Below are 19543 nucleotides of genomic sequence, written 5' to 3'. Positions count from 1 at the left end.
CATGAGGTCATTTTGCAGAAACCTCATTGGAGTTATTCATGCATGTTCAGTTTGCTCAAGGACTGGTATCATAAATTCCCTCTCTATATAAGTTCTCTGAGAAGATGAGCTTTCTACAGGCCACCTCCTACTGGAAGCCTCATAATTCTGCAAGAATGGTGAGTCCTTACATCTTATACTGTGAAAGACCATGGTATGTTGTTATAGGTTTTAAAGGAGGTTCTGTTGGATTTACCTCAGTACTCGGAGATCTAAGCAACTTGAAGAAAGTATCTATTCTGTGTTTTGACAGCAAAAGTCAGATAGGCAGGCACAGGCAGGTAAGAACCTTGGGTAAAATATATTAGCATGTATATGGCAGGAGATGTCTAATAGGACTCCAGCTAAGGCTTTTTATTATAACCTATTTTCACTTACATGTAATGTTTAGAGATAATCTCTTTTCTGGCAGAAAGCAGCTCTGTTGTGTCTCAACCTAGAATTGGCCTTTATTTTTGTGAAAAGTCTGGATAACATCTGAACATTTAGTGACACTCAAAAATGTTATCTTGATTTTTAGAGGTTTTAGCCTCTCTTCTGCAAAATAAAATGCTAGTTTTTCCTCCTCTCATCTCTCAGGTATGACTTCTTTTTGTAAGTCACCAGTTCTACTCTGTCCAAAACAAACACACATATATAAAATATGCATGTGTGTGTATATAGGTCATTGTTTATTCCTGGTCTACCTTTCCTCTCTTACCAAGATTTTAAATTAATCATAGCTAATTCCATCCTAGAGTCCTTGTGCTTATTTCCTTCATATCCCCAATGAAAGCCCTTCAAACATTTCAAATTAATATTGAAGGGTAAGAGACTAGCTGAGGAATTTAAGCTGAACAGTCAGGAAAAGCTGCTGACAAAGGTCATAGAATATAGAATTATCTAGGTTGGAAGGGACACCTGCAAGTCATTTGGTCCAACCTCCTGCTCGAAGCAGGGCCAAGTCTTGAGTGTTCAACTTTAGCTGAAGTTCTTCAGCTTGTTCCTAATCCTTCAATATTAGGGTGAAACATCCAGTGGGTTCTTCAGACTCCAGTGAAGAAGTTTTTACAACTATGCGTGAGGTTAGTGGCAGAGACAGTCAGTGACCAATCCTATGGAGAAAATAAGGACAAGAAAAACGAATGGGGAGGGGGAAGGAATAGAACACGCTCCTTTCACAAACAGTATCTGGGTCTACCAGTCCTGTATCAGGCAATGCTTGATTTTAACAGCTTGGAAAGACAGACTTTTTTTTTCCCCTCCCACAAGATGCTCTGCCTCTGCTTCTTCTAAATGGTTCAGTATTCCTGATTCCGTGTTAAAGTGTCTAAACTGCAAAAGACAATTGGATTTTGATTTGAAACCACAATATATTTTCCTATTTCTAATGGTAGTATTTATAATCAAGACATCTTAATAGTTACTTAAGTATTCATATGAATTCTGCTTTCTTGTTCAGAAGACCATCTTGGCCTGCCTTCTTGTTCTTGCTGTTAGCGTGCCACTGTCCAACGCTTATTGCTTCCTTCAGCCATTGAAGCCAGGGATGTCTGATGGTGAGATCACAGGTAAGAAGTCAATTGTCCTCAACTTGATAGACATCACCACAAGCACTGTCTGATTTGATTTGTCCATTCTGTGCAATTTATCACAATTTAGAAATAAGTGGAAACAGTGGAGAGAAACCAATAGGAAATGGAGGGAAAATAGGGTATGGAGAGCAGGGAATTTATAATATGTTCTATAAAAAAAAAAGAGTTTATCTGAGGAGTAATGAAGTAATAATTCATGTTTTCACTATGGCAGCATATTTAGAAATACAGAGAAGGGAGGAGAAGGGCCTTTATGTATGTGTGTAGTCAGCATAAAGCAGGAAACAGGTTGGCAAGTGTTCAGCACACTGATCAATTTACTCATTAGCTGTTTCCCTGTCTGTTGTTTCCTTATCCCAAGGCAAGTTCTGTTCTTAAGAATAGCTGCTCCCCTTGAGTCTGGGACTGCTTTTCCTGAACACAGCTAATCTATCTGTCTACAGATGAGTAGAGCTGCAGAAAAACAAGCACTCAAAAAAGAAACATGCAATTATTTGGACACAAGAAGAGCTGATGTGTGCCAGTATGCAAAATAAACTGAGTGCCCCAACATAGAGCTTTTTTCTGGGAAAGCTAGCGCTACTACCAGAAAAATGAGTTAGCATTGCCAAAGAAACAGAACATATTTATAGGCAAAGACACAACCTAGAACCCCCAAATCCTCTACTCTGTCTTGTCTTGTCCTCATAAAATCCTGCTTTCCAGATCACTTATTTAGGAAGTCTGTTCTGTGACTGTTGGACAGGAACTTTATATCCAATATGTGCTTTCATCCTGCAGCTGAGGATTGGGAAAAGTTTTCTGGGCAGATTTAGTTTTGCTCTAAATGAGGAGTCAACAATAGTTGGTGTTAATGAGGGGGGAAGTCAAAGCCTTTTCTTAATTCTGACCAGGTCTGTGCCTAGTTGTCTTTCTGCTGGGTGCTCCGATTCCTGTGCTTAAAGATGAGCTACCCCAGGAAACCAGATGCTGCTGAGAACCACAGGAAACAGAGCGACCCAAGATACCCTTCTCCATGTATTAGAATAGTAGCAGTCCTGCTCTGTTGGGGAACCTCCGTCTTTGCCCCATAGGGATGTTAATGTAAAAAGCCAACAAGGATCCCACCAATTTTGTACAAGCAATAGTGCTATTAGTGCAATAGGTCTGACACTGAAGGCTGTTTGCACACCATGTTTTCAGGCTGCCTTGACTCAAAAGGTGAGCTGCATGAATTTGATTCCCACTGGAGGACCGATGACTGCAATGATTGCTCTTGTTCCAGAGGCGGAATTGACTGCTGCTCCAGGTGAGTTCAGAGCAGCAGTGGGGGTTTTCCTCTGCTGCCATGATAGAGCACAAACCACTTCCCTTCACCCAGGGGTCCCTGAGAAACGACTATGACCCTTCTCTCATTCACTTCATATCACAGAGTTATGCATTAACCCAACACCATCATCACTGAGCATGCAAGAAGTTCCTCTGACAAATATAGCTCATGTTTAACAAATGATTCTTGATTAAAAAAAGAGGACTTACTTAGTTCTTAGTTCTTCTTGGGGCTAAAATTTCAGGCAAGATACTGATTCAAGAGAGAACACGTAGTTAGTTAAGAAATTTCTACTGCTCCTAATCCAGATCTTCCCAAAGCCACACATTGCCCCTCTTTTCTCTGAGAAGCAGCTCAAGATACACTGGCCTGCCTGTAATTTTTCCTATAGCAACACCCAACCACTCATGCAATTCTTGTTCCATACTGTGGCTGAAGAGAAAAAGCAATGATATTGGAGTAGCAAATAAACACAACAAACATCCCTTGGATGTAAAACAGTTCAGTAAACTACAACTCTCCTCTCTTCCTACTTAAGCAGCAGGCTAAGTAACATTTGAGTTGAGAGCCTTGTGTGAGCTCTGTTTTCTCCTCCAGAACACCTCCTCAGTATAGCCTCTTCATATTAAAAGTGTAGATACCATTGTGGCAGGTGCACCCACCCCAATAAAGACCAAAACTTTTCGACCACTGAAAAGAAAGAGTTAAACTAGAAGCCGCAACTTGGGGGTCAGTTGGCCAGCCCTGCGGTGACTGGAGTCATGAATACAGAGTGCCCCAATTCACGTACCCCAGCCACCCGAGCCTGCCAAAACCACTTCAACCAGTGAAACCCCTCAGTTAAGAGAAGTTTCCAGACTGCTGACCATATATGACTGCAAGCCCAGATCCAGCCTAGGGTATAAATGGAGCCCCGCCAGACGGCAAATTGAGCCAGTCCTCCTCAGAGCAGCGGGTCTGCAGTCGGGGACTCTCCCCGTGGGTCGGGACACCACCCATGGTAACTCCTGCAGGCTGAGTGCCTCGCCTTATCGGTGAGTGACTGTGCATTTTGAGTCATTATTCTAAGCTTAGATTTGGTTGTCGTTCGTGTAGTGATAGTTCCCAGCTGACATCCTGAACCTGTAAATAAGTTGTGTGTGTCGCGGTGTTTACGACCTAATATTCCTGTTTAATCTGGCTATTATATCTCAATACAACATAACATTCCTGTTCAATTTGACTGTTGCATTTTGATATCACTAAAGAAAATTGGCTTTTGAAATATATCACTATCTGTCCAGTGTTTCTGCAACAACCATCTGAAATGGAAGCCGTTTACTTCTTGGTCTCACCACCTCTTTGTCTTTCTTTTCCCAATGACAGCTTTGCAACACCAGCTGACTACAACAAAGAGAAGTGTGTAAGCATCTTCAACAAGGAGACCTGCACTTACAAAGTAGTGGAGAAAGATGATCACTCAAAAGAATGCCCAGTCCATGAGTGGGTAGGCTAACAGAGAAGGATTGTGGATTTGGGGGATACTTCCTTTTTTTGTTTTAAGGGTTCTCTCTCTCACAAATTCAAAAACACTGAAAAATGCAGCTGTTGAGTGAAATCTACTCATAAAACCTAACACATAATAAAACTGAATATCTACTGACAAAAGACTCCCTTGGTTTCTCTGCCTTCTGCTTCCCCATGAAGAAAGAACTGACTTGTTCCTTCCTTGAGATCAGAAATTAAATCTGACATTTTTAAGCATCCTCAGTAGCTGCTAATTTTAATTCTTCTCTAGTCACACTTCAATGCCAGGGAGTATATTCTGTTATCTGTGCACAGCTGTATCTTAAAGCTAAGATAAAATCAGATGAAACATCAGAAATTCATGTGACTTATTTTCTTCTTTGAGGATGGAAACCTAAAGAATTAACATTCAAAAAAACCATGGGAAAGAAATGAAAAGCAACTTAAAAATCACTCTGAACACTCTCTTTTCTAGGTCAAAGTCTTATATGATGAACTTTTATCCTATATGGCTCCCTGGAGCCTGCCCAACTTATGGACTGCAAGAGCCACCAGCTACCCAGTCTAACCCAGCACTATACTTCCATCGCACTCACAGCACAGCAGACCCAGTCCTCAAACTGGGGGTTGGGTAAAGAAAAGGTCCTTTATTCAGATTAACCCTTAAGAAATTCAAGTTATTCAATTGGCCAATGAGCAGGATCGTGGCTGGATGGAGAGACTGATCTGGACTGGGCTCAAACAGGGAAGAAGCTCAGCAAACCCACAAACAATAACTGAGAGGGATACGCTTGCCAGTGTAAGCTCTCCCTCAGGGCACTGCTTCATAATCTTTGTGGTTACATTTGTTCAGTTGCCTTTTTCCACAAGTGACTATGAGCATCTTATGTCTCCATGCTCTATTTCCCTGTGACAGAAAGAGTGTGTCAGAGCTTCCATAGTTCCTCATTTCAAATTATGGAGTGAGCTTATACCTTGTCAGCAGGGCCTGGTCCTGCTGTCTGCAGGGGCAAGGCAAACCTCAGCTTGTGTCAGCCTTGACCACACGTGCTCCAGTGAGTAACATAGGACCCTAGGAATTACACCCCAGTGTTTTATTCCACCTCTGCTTCCCTTTCTCCTTCCCCAGGAAGATAACCCTGTTGGTTACACTTTTTTTTCAATTGCCTGCCACATGCCCTCTTGGAAGAGGACCGGCAGTAATGTACTGTACACAACAGTTTACAAACCAAAGCTGCTAATGTCACTGTGCAAATAGACTAAAGGTGTCACAAAGCCCATAAGGCACTTGCATCAAAAGCGGTAACAATTACATCTACTGGGAAAAAGGTAAGAGGGTTCTGCATGACTTGAGCTGCATCCGTCCCACTTTCTCCTTTCTTGGCTACCAAAAAATGTGCAACACTGGTTCGGGTCTTGTGCTCCACATCAGATAAGACACAGGTGTCAACAGGCTGCCCAGGAGCACGTGCAAGATTGGGTTGTAACCGAACCAATGTTCTTGTGAAGCCCAGGAAGATGCTGTACGTAGAAGTTTGGAGCTTAACACCCAAAATACTAATTTGAGAATAAGGGATACCTCTTCCCTCGTTATCTTTAGACAGTGGGATTTCAATCAAGTACTTACCAGAGCTAGCCTGACAATTTGTCTGTTACAATACCCTTTTATTTTGTAGTTTACCTCCAAACTCACCTGAAACTGACTGCTGAACTAGTTTTGTTTCTAACATCTACACATATCTGGAAGCTACTGGGACCTGCTTATCGTGTATTTATACAGACACTCAATTACAGTGCAATGTGGAACAAGCTTTGTAACCAACTATTTAGGCACATGATTAGTTTCTGTCTTGATCAGATGTCTCTTAGTGATAAGGAACTATTTCATAGAACCAGTCAAAAATAAGATCCAGAGTTCATAACGCTGTTCAGGAAGACTACAAGCTAGAGAATACAAAGACTAAGAATATAACAGTAACCAAAAAGCAAGGTGCTTTGATGACGTTTCTGAAGGCAGTGGTATAAGTTTTCTCAGTATTTGCAGAGAAATTCTGGGTTCAGTATGGAGACACCAGCTTCTGAATCCCTGAATTATTCCTTTTCTGCAGTGCCATAGCCTAAACTGAAAATGTTGATGAGTCTGGAATTGTGACCTGCATTTGACTGAAGTTGAGCTTTGTGTTTGTGGTCTCTGTATACAAGAGATCAAGTTCTGTGCAGTCTTCCAAAAGAGGAGGTCATTTTTCTCCTTACTGCCATCTTCCTCCCTGCCTCAGTTAATTCCTTTTCTGCATCACTAAAGTCTGCTAATTTCTTTTTCTCCAGTTGTTCTGAGGGCACCAGTCTTTTCTATTCTGCTGCAGATCATGATCTGATCTCTGAAACAGAATGAAACCCACTGAAATCCATTTACCCCTGGGCTTCTCGCTGTGTGCTTAAGTTTGCCAGTTTGAGTGCTCTCAGACAGAGTAGAAGCAGATGAAGCATCCCATTATGTACTGTCTGAAAATTGTCCAAAGGCTGGGAGCATCACAACTCCTGAGTTATTTCAGATGGACTCTACCCAAGCATCAAGGCTGTGAGAGGAAGCTTAAAAAACAGGCCATTATTTTATCTCGTATCTTACAGGTGCCATCCGTCTACAGACAGGATTCATGTTCTCAGACATGAATCTTGCTATTTACAGCAGGTAGAACATTCAGATTCACAGCCTGTCCCAATATCCAACAAATAGGAGCAAAAAAGTTTGCCTGCCAAGAGGAGATGGCATTCGTGAGGCCATCCTGATTTGCTATAGTGGAATGGAGCATAGACAGATCATTTTGGAGCTCATGTAATAATCTTCAGCCTTTTTTATACAGCATAAGGGAGAGATTTTTCTCTGTGTTATTGCCATCCTGGCAGCAGATGCAATTTAAGCTCCACCTACAAAGAGGAGCCCATCTTCTTACTAGGTTTGTTCTTGCAGTAATAAGCTGCCTTTACCTCAGACTCCAGCTTCCGAATTGGTTTAATCCAGTGCATGTTCAGGCTGTTAGTTTCCAACTTGATTCTAGCTACCGCCTTCCGTATTCTAACACTAAAATTCTGTTTTCCAGTGTTCTGGACCAACTCATTGTTCTGGATGACCAGCCCCAGCCCCTTGAGCACCTGCCAAGGATGCTGAAGTTGGGTTAGAACCGTTTTGGAACTGCATCCACATACTTGCACTTACAATCACAATTCATGTACCACAAAGCACATGTTTCTTGGGAAAACTGGCTGACAGCGTGACTGCAAGCCAAAATACTAGCTTCCCTCTTCTGTTTCTGCTTCCCACTCTCACTTGCTTGGAAAGCTCAAGACTCACCATTCACAAAACAATCTATTCACTTTCGGTGACGTTGCTTGGGACACACTGTCCCCATTAGCAGCTGGGCCATGAGCCCATTTACCTCCCTTTGCAAGCCTATGCTAAGAGAAAGCATATTTGAAGGCATCTTCTAATGACACTATGGCTATCACAGACTCCAGCACTTCAGGGCTGAGGCTAGAGGACTCGGAAATACTTTCTGAGAAACTACTGCACATGGTGCCTGGGAATTGTAGGGTTGCTATTTCTAGTTTCCATCAAAGGAGGTGAAGTGTAGCAGCATGGATGGAGAGAGACTTTTTACCAAGGCCTGTAGTGATAGGACAAGGGGTAAAGGTTTTAAACTAAAAGAGGGTACATTCAGATGAGATACAAGGAAGAAATTCTTTACCATGAGGGTGGTGAGACACTGGAACAGGTTGTCCAGAGAACTTGTGGATGCCCCATTCCTGGAAGTGTTCAAGGTCAGGCTGGACAGGGCTTTGAGTGACCTGATCTAGTGGAAGATGTACCTGCCCATGGCGGGGGGGCAGAACTAGATGATCTTTAAAGGTCCCTTCCAACCCAAACCGTTCTATGGATGTCTTTCTGTTTGCAATGGACATCTAGGTTCGGTTGTAAGGCATGTCCATAGAGAACACCAAGTCTTAAGTAAGCTGTGACCAAAGATTTACTTTCCTTTTTAAGGCTGAGTAGATGTATGCACTCAAATTCCAGAAAAAACAGCACTCCTACATGATCCAGACCTATTTAACCACATTTTAAATCCACCCAAGCACCTTTCTCCACCATCTGCCAAGTCTTGTTATGATATGTGGATCTACCCTGTCTCCTATGCAGAAGTAGGAAAGATTTATTTCATGTCTAATCCAAAAAGCCTCCAGGGAGCAGTCAGCTCTCCTCTTGTCTGCTCCAAGTTTCAACATGGAAACAGATGATGTTACCTATCACACCTAGTTTTAGAACACCAGAAGCACAGCAGGGATTTAGCTCCCTTCTGTAGCAAGGAGTCTAGCTGTGGGAGGATGACAAAACCCTCAAAATTGAGAAAGCAGAGACAGAGCGTACAAAGCTCTGCTTTGCTCTTCCCACTTTTGCCAAGTGATGTTTTGTCTTGGCATTTCACTACTTCAACACACACAGCTACAGTCCCATACAAAGAATACATGCCTCCACCCTCAAAGCTTTAGATCGTAACACCACTAGCTCCACATAGTGGAAAGGAAACATTCAGAAGAGTTTCCTCAATTATCCCGACACATTAAAGGTTTAAGAAACTCTGCAGAACCTTGGGAGGCAACACAGCCCAAGCAGAGCAGAAGAGGTTGTGTGCTCTCTTCCCCTCAGTTTCCCTCTCTCCACCTGGTAGCACACAACTCTCCTGCTAGCCCTGTCAGAAAGGGAGGCAGTTTTGGATAGCTGGCCCTCTACTCCCAGTAATTCTTTTCAAGGCAAATCTTTTGAGTACTGGAAAGGTGTTCTTGCCCTAATAATGAACGCTAGTGCTTAGCCTACCATGTCTTTTAAACCAAACACCAGAACACACATATAAATCTGATGGAAGTTTTCCTATTAAATAGTGTTTATCACCTAAAACTTAATGGTTTTGTACCCATTCAAGTTTTGTTTCCATTAAGATTTTTGCCCCAATCTTAAAAATAAAATCCAACTTAAACAATCATAAACAAGGAAAGCGCATATTTCATTTACATTATGCATACCAAAGAAGCTAGAGATTTACAGTTCACATTCTGCTTTGCACCAATTTTAAAAACTTGGATAAACTCAATTCATTACAATGTCACTTGTTCGCTTTGCTCTTAGTTAACTCTTCTGTTGGTATGCAGGTAAGTTTGCATTGGCACTTTCTGAAAGCCTGAAAGTTTCTGTCAAGTCTATTGTTGTGTGCATGTTTCCCTGGGCCAAGTTGTGGTTTACTTTAGGGCAAGCTGGTTGGCTTTATAACAGGTATTTACATGAAACTCCAGAACACACAAGTCATATGACCAATCTAAAACACTCAGCAAGACTGGGTTACTTTAACGCTCCTTAGAACAACCAAAATTGTATCAGAAATTGAGTGGCATGCCAGTATTCTTTGCTTGATGCTCACTGCCAGCCAAGAACTTCAGAGAGGAGCTAAGTTTTTCAGCAAGCCTAGTGGAAAGTATCAGAAGCTTGATCGAGCAGATTGCTCTACCTACTGCCCAGCTACCTTAGTACAGAGATGACAGCTCTGGAACTTTCTTTTTCTGTTGTTGCTGAGGTTTTTGTTTGATTTGTTCTTTTTTCTCTCCTATAAATTCACTAGTCACTAGATGACATCCTAGTTCTGTCACAGTGCTCCTGTGCTAAAAGGAGTGGATGGACAAGTCAGAGACACAGAGAACACAAAAACCTAGATCCTGATTCAGCTGGCAGACTTGAGCTCCGTTTCTGTTTTCTCCAGTGAGGTTTAAGAATGTAAGTGGCATTTTAGAAGTGCCTATATATTTAGTCTATATCCAAGGAAGTATCATGGACAGGACTGAGTAGTTTTAAGAATGTTTTATGAACTTGACATAGACTGGCCTGCGTGAATCACCCTTGATACAGGAGGAGGAAAACTTAGCAATAACATTACTTCAGAGTTTCATTCACGGAACAGATGCATTAGCACCTCTGATTGTTAACAGAGAAAAAACAGGAGTTTCCCCTTGCAGCACAGCAGCGTGAGTTGAGTCAGATGTGATGGCTTGTGAAAACATCACTAGGGATAAAAGGGAAAGTTAATATTAATTCTGAAATATGCTGGTTCATAGAAAAAAATAGTGCAGGGATCAATTCTGTTGGGGAAGAGAAGTGACTTCATAAGCTTTCTTTACAGTAGAAGCATTGATAGAATCAATCTCATGCTTTAAAGCTTGTGGTAACCAACTTCTTTCTTATAGAACTCTCAAACTGCAGTTTTATTACATCAGCTTCTAGCTATACTGCCCTTTTCCCACTGTATTTTTCTTGCCTTTCAAGAATGGAGAAGGCAGATGCCAGAAATTAAATTTCTAATCCTTAGAAGAAGAATCTTTGCCCAGTTGATAGAGGTTTTCAACAGTCCACGCCAGTAACCATACTTAATGTCAGCTTTAGAAATTCATTGATGTGCATTGTATTAGTGCAGTGTCCCTTAACTTTGAAGATAATAAGCTCCATTTGCTAACCTTACCTCTGCTCAGGTCTTAAGGTTATAGTCTTCCTAAGGATTTTGCTAGAGGCAGGACTACAAGTTCCTTCTGCACCCCTGTCCCCCAAGATTGCCAGCCAAACTCCTCAGAGGCACTACTGTCAGGAGTCAAGATGAAAACAGAGAAACAAATGCTTGTGTACCAAGTTAGTCTGTGCAACAATTCTTCCCCCCAGAAAAACCCCAGCAGCTCAGAGCTGGGCATTGGCTGGAAGAAACACAAATGGGAGAACATGCCATTTACAATTCAGGAGGTGCACATGTTACCGGCTGCTGCCACCCTTCTCCTCCAGTACTAATCTGGGGGAAGGATCCCAGGAAACAGTGCTGTTGGCTGCCTGGACACTACAGCACACTGACATCATGTAATTGAATCGCAATGCTTTATTGGTCAGATAGACACGTTTGGAAGGGTGTGGATGGATGCAGGACACCTAGACAAGACCAGCACCCTGCCTGCAAGAGGCAAAACAGGAGATGGTGGTTTTAACGCAAGGCTTGCTCACTAGAGCTGCTGCCTGTGACATCCTAACATCAGGTAGCTCTGGGGTGCTTGAGAAGGGGTCGCTATGCAGTGGTTCAAAGGTGCCATTGCCAGGTCTGAATAAAGCCAAGCCCACTGTGGCAGGAATATGAGGACAGCAGCTTTGGCTGCTTAAGCCACAGTCTAACAAAGTCCTATAATCATCATCCAGCAGCTGGTCATCTTTGTAGAGCCACTGCTCCTCCTCTGGTGAGCTCTTCAGTATTCCCGCCACCACCTTTTTCAACTTATGCACAGTTGTTGTCTCTTTGGTCTCAGTGGAGATTGTTGTCTTGTGACAGCAAATCATCAAGTAGATATCCATCACTACCCTAGGGCTTCCTGCAGTCCTCTGTCACTGGGAAACAGATTTCAGTCCTCATAGTGAGAAACCTGTATTTTCAGGAATAGCTGAAGTCAAGACAGAACTGTCTTTAGATGAACAGATCCAATGGGGACAAGGAGGGGAAAAAAAACCTACAGGGAGCTGCTCTGCTAGACAGACAAAGATCCTCTTGCTCTACACAAGCAGAGCTATTAAGTACTTAATGACTTTTGTGTTCCTAGCTAGATATCATCTAGCAGAGAGCTTTTAACACTGTTAATGAGCATTTGTATTACTTTAGCTTCTTGCCTGAAAGGGTTTCATCCTCAGTTTGCTTTGGGCCACGTGCATCTACCCGAGATCCCAGGAGGAGCCAAGCATGCAGCTCTGACTGCACTCAGCACAGGAGAATGCAGTACACAAAATGATTGGGCTTTGTTAGTTTCTAGTCAGGCAAGAGCCGAGGACTTCCCTGGCTCCTTCACATGTTCAGTAAAGACAGGAAAGTTGATAAATACAAAACTGTTGAGAGTTGTCAAACTAATGGACAGTGTTAAGATATTTTAGCCTCCTACTGCAGTTCCAGGAAGTTAGTTGTCAAAATAGCTCATTGCTTAGCACCAACACTGATAGCAGAGACTCAGCTTAGGAGTAACTCTTCTCCCTCAGAGTTTGGCTAGGGTGGAAGAGACTCACACAGGAGCAGAGTGGGAGGGGAAATTAGGGCTGGTAGCATTAGCTTAAAAGGGAGCTCTTCAAAGCCCAGCCATTTTAGGAGTACTTTATAGTAGTGCCAGTGTAGTCGCTTGTCACATGTGGAGCAAGTCACACCCAAGAGGCTAAAGGCTCACTTCAGCTCTGAAATGCTCACGAGAGTCAAGGACATCTTCCCAGAGCTGCCATTACTAGTTCCTACAGAGAAGTTCAGGGCCAGCACGGGGCTGGCTTCATCTGCACCCACAGACACTAAGCCCTACTCCCAGCCCCCTGGAAGAATAGCTGTACTTCAGGGATTTGGGCTGCATCTTCTTGTCTTTGGGATGAGAGGGGTAAGGTCCAGAGGTTCATAAGTAGTTACTGCTCCCCCCACCCCCAATTGGAACCCCCTTGAGAAGTGGAACAAGACACTCCTCTGGACAAAGGCAAGCAGTGGCAGTGGTCAGCTACCTGCAGGCATGCACTGCTGAATGAAGGCAGAACTCTTGCTCAGTATGTGGGAGGGGGAATATATTTAACCTGTTTTTTCTCTGCCATCTGCACTTCGATATCACTGGCATATGCAGTCATTTTCCGTGACAAACCTAGGCTAGAGTTAATCCCTTGTATAGTCATTCAAGCTAGATTACACCAGAGATAGTAACAGATGCAATAACTCTGTTCTTCCAGTATTTTTTTCCTGTCTAACAGGAAGACAGACACTGCTATTCCAGCCTGGCAGAGCCCAGTTCATCCATCCCTGAGCAGAGACCCAGGGGCACTGTCATCTAAGTGTCTTTTCGTGTCATGCCAGCTCAGACATGCATGTGTGCCTGTTCCAGCTGAGGTTCCCTGTGCTTTGCAGTGTGTTCTCCAGGAGAGGGGGAGAAAGGAGCAGAGAGATGTCATGAGTGCAGCATAGCTAACAAAACAAGAGGGAGCTGCTCTGGACTCAGACTCAGGGTTTATACAAGGGCTGATTCCTGCTGAAGGCAAGTGGGACCTTGGGATCTAAAGAAGTTTGTGGATTGAGGCTAAAACTACCCCCCCCATAATCCTAGTACTGTAGGAAGGAAAAACATAGTGGAGGTGTTACACTGTTTTTGTGTTATGTCATTTTGCTGACCAGTTTAAAGAAAAGAAGTCAGGCCTTCTGCATGAGCAAAAGTTAGAGAACTCAATTTTTGCTTCAAAGGGAGAGTGTTCAGAGACACAGCCAAACTGGACAAAAGGGAGTATGCACGTAGGCTAAATAATGTGAAGTAATTCAAGTTTAAAATAAACAAAACCCCTACACATACAAAAGACCCAACTGCCATCTGCCCCAGACCAGTAAAGGTGTGAACTGATGGGGAAAGAAAGGGCAAGTTAATAGAGAAATGTCTTTTTAAAACTTCCATTAGGGAGAGGATTTGGACAGGGTGCATTTGCATAACCTAAAAGCATCAGGAAGTCAATCTTGAATCCTTCCTGCAGAGGGAAGACACTACCACCCACCACAAGTGGTGGCCACGCTGATGCTGCTGCACCCCTGATAAGTAGCAAACCATATTCTCACTGACAAGGGCCAGGTCACACAGGTGGTGCTTTTGAGGAAAATATCAAATTTCATTAAGTCCATTTGCTTGCCCAAGAGCTGCACACACATTAGGTAGGGTCCTACCTAATGGCTCACTCCCATGAATTCAGCTAAAAATGTAGGCAACCAGTTGTCAGAGCCAGAAGGAAGATCAGTTTCCCTTATAGCTTCTCTAAAACGGATTGACATGAACCATTTTGAAGCCAGGTCAGATTTATTCATTTGCTTTAATCCAATTTTGAAGCCCACCATAGTGTTTAGTAACTAAGCAGTACATTTATGTAGTTTTGAATCAGGAAACACAAGGTGAAGCAATAGACATTCAGCAGATCATGTCTAAAGCCACTAAAGGCTACTGAAGAAATGTTTCTAATGCGAGCAAGTTTTAATCAAATTATGGAACTGATACCCTAGTTAGAGCCTTGGTGATCTGGAGCCACCATCCAGGCACCCCTCTGGTTCAAGGGAGGACTGCAGCCCAGACTCTCCAACTCCAGGCATCTCCTCAGAAATCTCAGAATCTTTATAATTGGCAAAAGCTTCCCAGGGCAGAAATGCCTCCTTGGCTTGGCACAGAGTCACTATTTTAGCCAAGCCACTACATTATTTGACCAGTTTAGTTTGGCAACTTTCCTGACAGACACAGGAGCTAGATAAACAGGGAAAGGCAGTGCTGGATGTTCTTCTCATCGCTTCACGGACCTCACGCTGAGGAGACCCATACATTAACTGCTTCCATACCCCCACAGCCAGTGAAGGAAGTTGTTTGACTAAGTCAGTATGTCTAGAGCTGGGCTGCAAGCCCTTCCAGCACAACAGACCCGAAGGGAGAAGGTACAGAGGGAAAGCAGCAAGCTGCCATAGTCTCCATGTCTCAGAGGTACTCGGCCTTCTCACCCATCACAGCCATCAGCTAGACGAGCTAGGCCCAGACAACTTAACCTTCCCTTAACAGGAACCCCCAGAGGACACTTGCTTAACACTACATCCCCAGAAGGTAACTTCATTTACCTCTGCACAACAGAGAACCCTCTCTACTCCTTTATTACCCATTTGACATGGAAAAGCTTGTTTGCCTCAAGAGGAAAGTTCCAAGCAGGTCAGCAGGAACATGAACAGAGACAGGTTCAGCCTCTGCTCTGCTACAGATCCCACAGAAAACTCACTCAATATTACAGGCTTTCATAAGCATTTGGTTTCTTCATTCTCAAGTCTGCAATCCAAGATGCTTTAAGCTGCCTTTTTCTTTTTTTAAGGAAAAAAACACACACAGCATGCTTTAATATACACTTCAGATTAAGGAGGCAGAGCTACCAGGCATTTCTGGCAGCAACAGCCTTGGTCACACTACACTTCAGTTTCCTATTTTATATATATATATTCTATACATTTGTCTACCTGAGAAACAGCAAGAATTATAAGAAAGTTATTATAGTTACTTCTCTCCAAGGAAGAAAGGATAATTAACTAATCAAGTAAACTAATCATCTTAAGTAAGAGAGTAATTTAGAATCCACCATGCCCTTCAAGTCAGAAGTTGCTTGTTACACTTCCTTGCAACTATACTCTTATCAGAAATATTACACATGATAGCACCTCTCCTCAAGAGACAGCACAAGATTTGTCAGGAGTTACAGCAAGGACAGGGCAGAAGTGGGTCTGGCCTCTAGTTACACAGGACCCTAATCAAATGGTTGCAATTAAAATAAAACCAAATTCACATCACACACTTAACGGCTTAGTAGTGTAAGAGCTATGTTACATTTTCACCTTGTTGCCTCTAATTGCTAACAAAGTCATTTTGAGCAAATCATTCCCTTCAAATAGAAATTCATTCACTTAAGGATTAGCAGAAGAGGAATATTTTCTCAAGGCACTTCATTAAATACCACAACTGTTTCCTGCAGCAGAACCACACACAGAGAGCGTAATCTACCAAAATCACAAAGTTAACACAAAACTTGACAGCTGCAGTGCAAAGCTAAAAGCAAAGTACAACAGAAGCTCTATAGCCTCTTGCTAAGTACACACAAACAAATAAACAAAAGCAACTTACACAAATCAGATCTTCCATCACAACAAACAGCAGCCACCTCCCCCACAACTATCCCTTTACTCCAGATCCCTCAAGAGACCTCACTCAGTCTGCCACTGCCCCTTTTATCCCAAAACCTCTTCCAGTGCAGCTTTGCTTCTTCTAGCTATTTGTCAATCAGTGGAAGCTAACGAGTTCAGCCATACCAATCAAGGTGTCTAATTAAACCCAGGTGTGCTGAAAGAGACAAGCTAATGGAATTATTGAACTCATTATGCTAGGAATTCTCTGGTAACTTTTAAAACTTGTTATGCCTATGCTCCAATTCAGTAAAACACTGAATCCCTACAGCCCCTGACGCAGCCGCAGGGATCTGTGCTAGTTTTCCTGGCTGGTGTTGAGATGCAGCCTCACATATTGTGTGTTGCAACTGTCTAATGGCACAAAGACCTGGACACCTATGGCAAGATGTGTATTGAAAGAAATGTCCTCATTTTAGTGTTGCAGAAACAACACTGCCGTTGGTGTCTGATTCCAGCTGTGTTAGAGGCAGGGCATGCATACGGTGAAAGAAAACTGGAACTTTTTCTTTGCCTCCCTCAATCCTTAGCATCACTGTTGTTGCTGTCAGGAAGGGAGCCACGAGTGACAACCATCCTGTTACGTTTGTTTCTGGACTGAGACAATCCACAACTCATCTCACTTTTGCTGCCAAAAAGGTGTTATCTGGTCATGCTGATCTGCCTCTATTCCCCAGGCCTGGCTTTGCTTCAGTAACTGAGAGATACAAAACTACGGCTAGTCCCTGCAGGTCACTAAATATGGACAAAATAATGTGTCTCATATAAAATAATTGAAATTATAATAAATCAGTCTGAGAACAGTGGACTCTCCACACCACTGCACTGTATGAATGGCCTGTTCCATACCTGGGGGCGATCTCCTTGTAGCAGGTCAGCTGAACAATAGTGCCCTGCTGCCTTGCTTAGCATGTGCCCTTTCCCCACTGTTCCTTGATGGCCTGCCAGTTCTGGAGGCATAACTTTCTGGGGTCAGACTCTTCCACTGACACCGATACTGATACGGAGTAACTAGTCTATCTACTGGAGTTTCCTCAGATTTACACCAGCACAATGGAGATCAAGATGCCAATGTATGTCAGTGCACAAAACAAGCTTTTGCAAGACTTTTTGAGGTGCCACCTTCTGATCGATGATCGGAACAGGTTAGAGTGTCCATTGGCACCCGGGGTGCTCACATTTACATCACCTCCCTTTGCACTGACCATTGTTTCTTCACTGTATATAAATACACACTACTCCTCATTATGAAATGTGAGCAGCCCATGCAAGTATGGTAAGTTAGCAGCTTATAGTATGTGTGTCTGTGTCTCTGTGTATGTACACTGGAAGTATTTTTTAATCTGAGTTTATTTGGAATAGTAGGACTCATCCTTAATTCCACGCAAGTTAGTCTGCTAAACCTTTGGAAAAAACACCTGATTTTAAAGAAAGATTCTTGTTTCTTTTCTAGAAATTCTTGCTGCTCTTTTGTTTGATCCTTCTCTTGTCAAGGACTCTGTGTGATGCTCGCTGTTACTTTAGACCAGCCAGCAAATACGGTAAGAATGGCAAATATATTAGACATCCCTGAAGCATTCATTCAGAGATTCAAAGCCTTTTTTTCTTAGAAATTTTGGAATAGTATAATATATTCTTTGCTGAGGAATGATCCAAACAGCTGCGTACTCAGGCATCAACCCACGTGGAGGCATCTCTGGACACAGAGAGAGAGACTCTATCCTGTTCAATAGTTACGCTCTGGGCTGATGTATAACCAAAGTCCTTGCCCATGTGGCAAAAAACACGTACTTTCAAGCAGCATTGATTAACCTGAGGGGGGTACATGACACTAAAATCAAAGCAAAGACAACACAGCTGGTGTTTAAATTCAGTTTAGCAGAGCATGTTGAAGTCTAATAAGAATTGGGGAAGAGGGAGAAATTAAAGTCTAAACCTGTATGTTGAATATGAGAAAGGGCAGAAAGATCCTACCGTAGCCATAAGCTAAGGCATTTCTCAGATCCATTGCAATAGCAGAATAATATTTCTTTGGTATGTGGTTGCTACCACTTTATCATGCCACGTCATACACTCGTGCACACTTCTGGAGCAAAGGCATGGTGTCTTTTCTGTAGAGCACTGGGTTAGATTCTTCCCTGGTGTGACTCAGCGGAAATCAGTGCTTTGATTGCTAGTCCACAAACATAAGACTGTGGTCTATGCCTATTTATACATGTTCACATTGATCTACTGACTATCGTTTTCTGATGTGGTCACACAGGGTGCCTTTCAAACAGAAACCTCTATGTTTTCGGTGCGGTGTGGAAGACTGAAGATTGTTACCAGTGCAGGTGTAAGATGACTGCAATGATTTGCTGCAGCTTGTAAGTTCACCCAAATTATTATTTGCTTATTCAGGAACTGGTTGAAATGTTCAGACTTAAAAAACCTCACTGAAAGCATGCATTGGAATTTCATACTCACATGAGCAAAATTCCTCTTCCTGTTTCCCAGTTAGCTCTAATCGTGACCAAGCAGAATAATCTGGCAATCACATAGACTTCTTTGGGAAGAAACCAAACGAAATACAGTTAGGGTCTTTCCAACACGCAGCTTTTCCTCATCACCTAGTCCTTCTTTTGATTCTGACACTAACTGGGTGTATGGTTCCCTTTAGCCTCTGTTTTCTTTCTCCTTCTATTCAGCAGCTTGTCTTCAGATACCTAAACACCCCACAACACACATAGTATGGGCTTCTGCAGCTCTGCACCAGACCAGTGGCCTGCCTGCAAGCATCTAATCAGGCCAGAGCTGCTCCACATCCTTCCCATGCTGCCAACAGCCCACCCTTCCTGCTTATCAAAACAGGACATACGTGCTCTGCTCTGATAATTTGCTTTCTAAATCTTCTCACGTGTTCCTGCCTCATGGATGGCAGGTGACACATCAAGGAGAGCTGTGTATTCCTGAATATAATGGTGTGAACTGATTATCTCCCCAGAAGGCTGGAAAAATTCTTCTTGAGGTGAGGGAGAAAAAGTCCCATAAAGGGTCTGTGAGGAAGGATACAACCCAAGGAATCCTTGGTGGGAAATATTCCTGCTGTCTTCAGCCATAGGAGGGAGGGAGTCAGCCTGTGCTGAGAAGAGGCTTGACTGGGAGGTATTCATGCTGGGGTGATTCAGCACTCTTTAAATGGTTTGTTATTATCAAGAAAGTCTTAGTTTGAATGGGGAAGACAAAATTAATCTGTATTTTGTCTCTGTGCAGGAATTTATACCAATCCCTAACAGAATGACCAGTGAAAACTGCATTTAAACCAG

At 42.9% G+C, this 19543-nt stretch overlaps 2 protein-coding genes across 2 annotated transcripts; one reads left to right on the top strand and one right to left on the bottom strand.

Annotated features, from left to right (window-relative positions):
* The first annotated feature begins 104 nt into the window (after window positions 1–104).
* LOC127017848 (beta-microseminoprotein-like) lies at window positions 105–4772 on the top strand. The gene is made up of 4 exons (XM_050899141.1): window positions 105–158; window positions 1481–1589; window positions 2796–2901; window positions 4288–4772. The coding sequence occupies exons 1-4, from the start codon at window positions 105–107 to the stop codon at window positions 4415–4417; spliced, it is 399 nt and encodes a 132-aa protein (XP_050755098.1). The 3' UTR covers window positions 4418–4772.
* Window positions 4773–11486: 6714 nt separating this feature from the next.
* Window positions 11487–11848, bottom strand: ELOB (elongin B). Its single transcript, XM_050899429.1, is given in 2 exon segments — window positions 11487–11524; window positions 11527–11848. Coding segments are annotated over 2 exon segments (360 nt in total).
* Window positions 11849–19543: the final 7695 nt, after the last annotated feature.

This window comes from Gymnogyps californianus, chromosome 6, assembly GCF_018139145.2.
Source record: "Gymnogyps californianus isolate 813 chromosome 6, ASM1813914v2, whole genome shotgun sequence".
Lineage (NCBI taxonomy): Eukaryota > Metazoa > Chordata > Aves > Accipitriformes > Cathartidae > Gymnogyps > Gymnogyps californianus.
The sequence above is the reverse complement of the archived record's forward strand: the minus strand, read 5'-3'. Positions and strand labels throughout refer to the sequence as shown.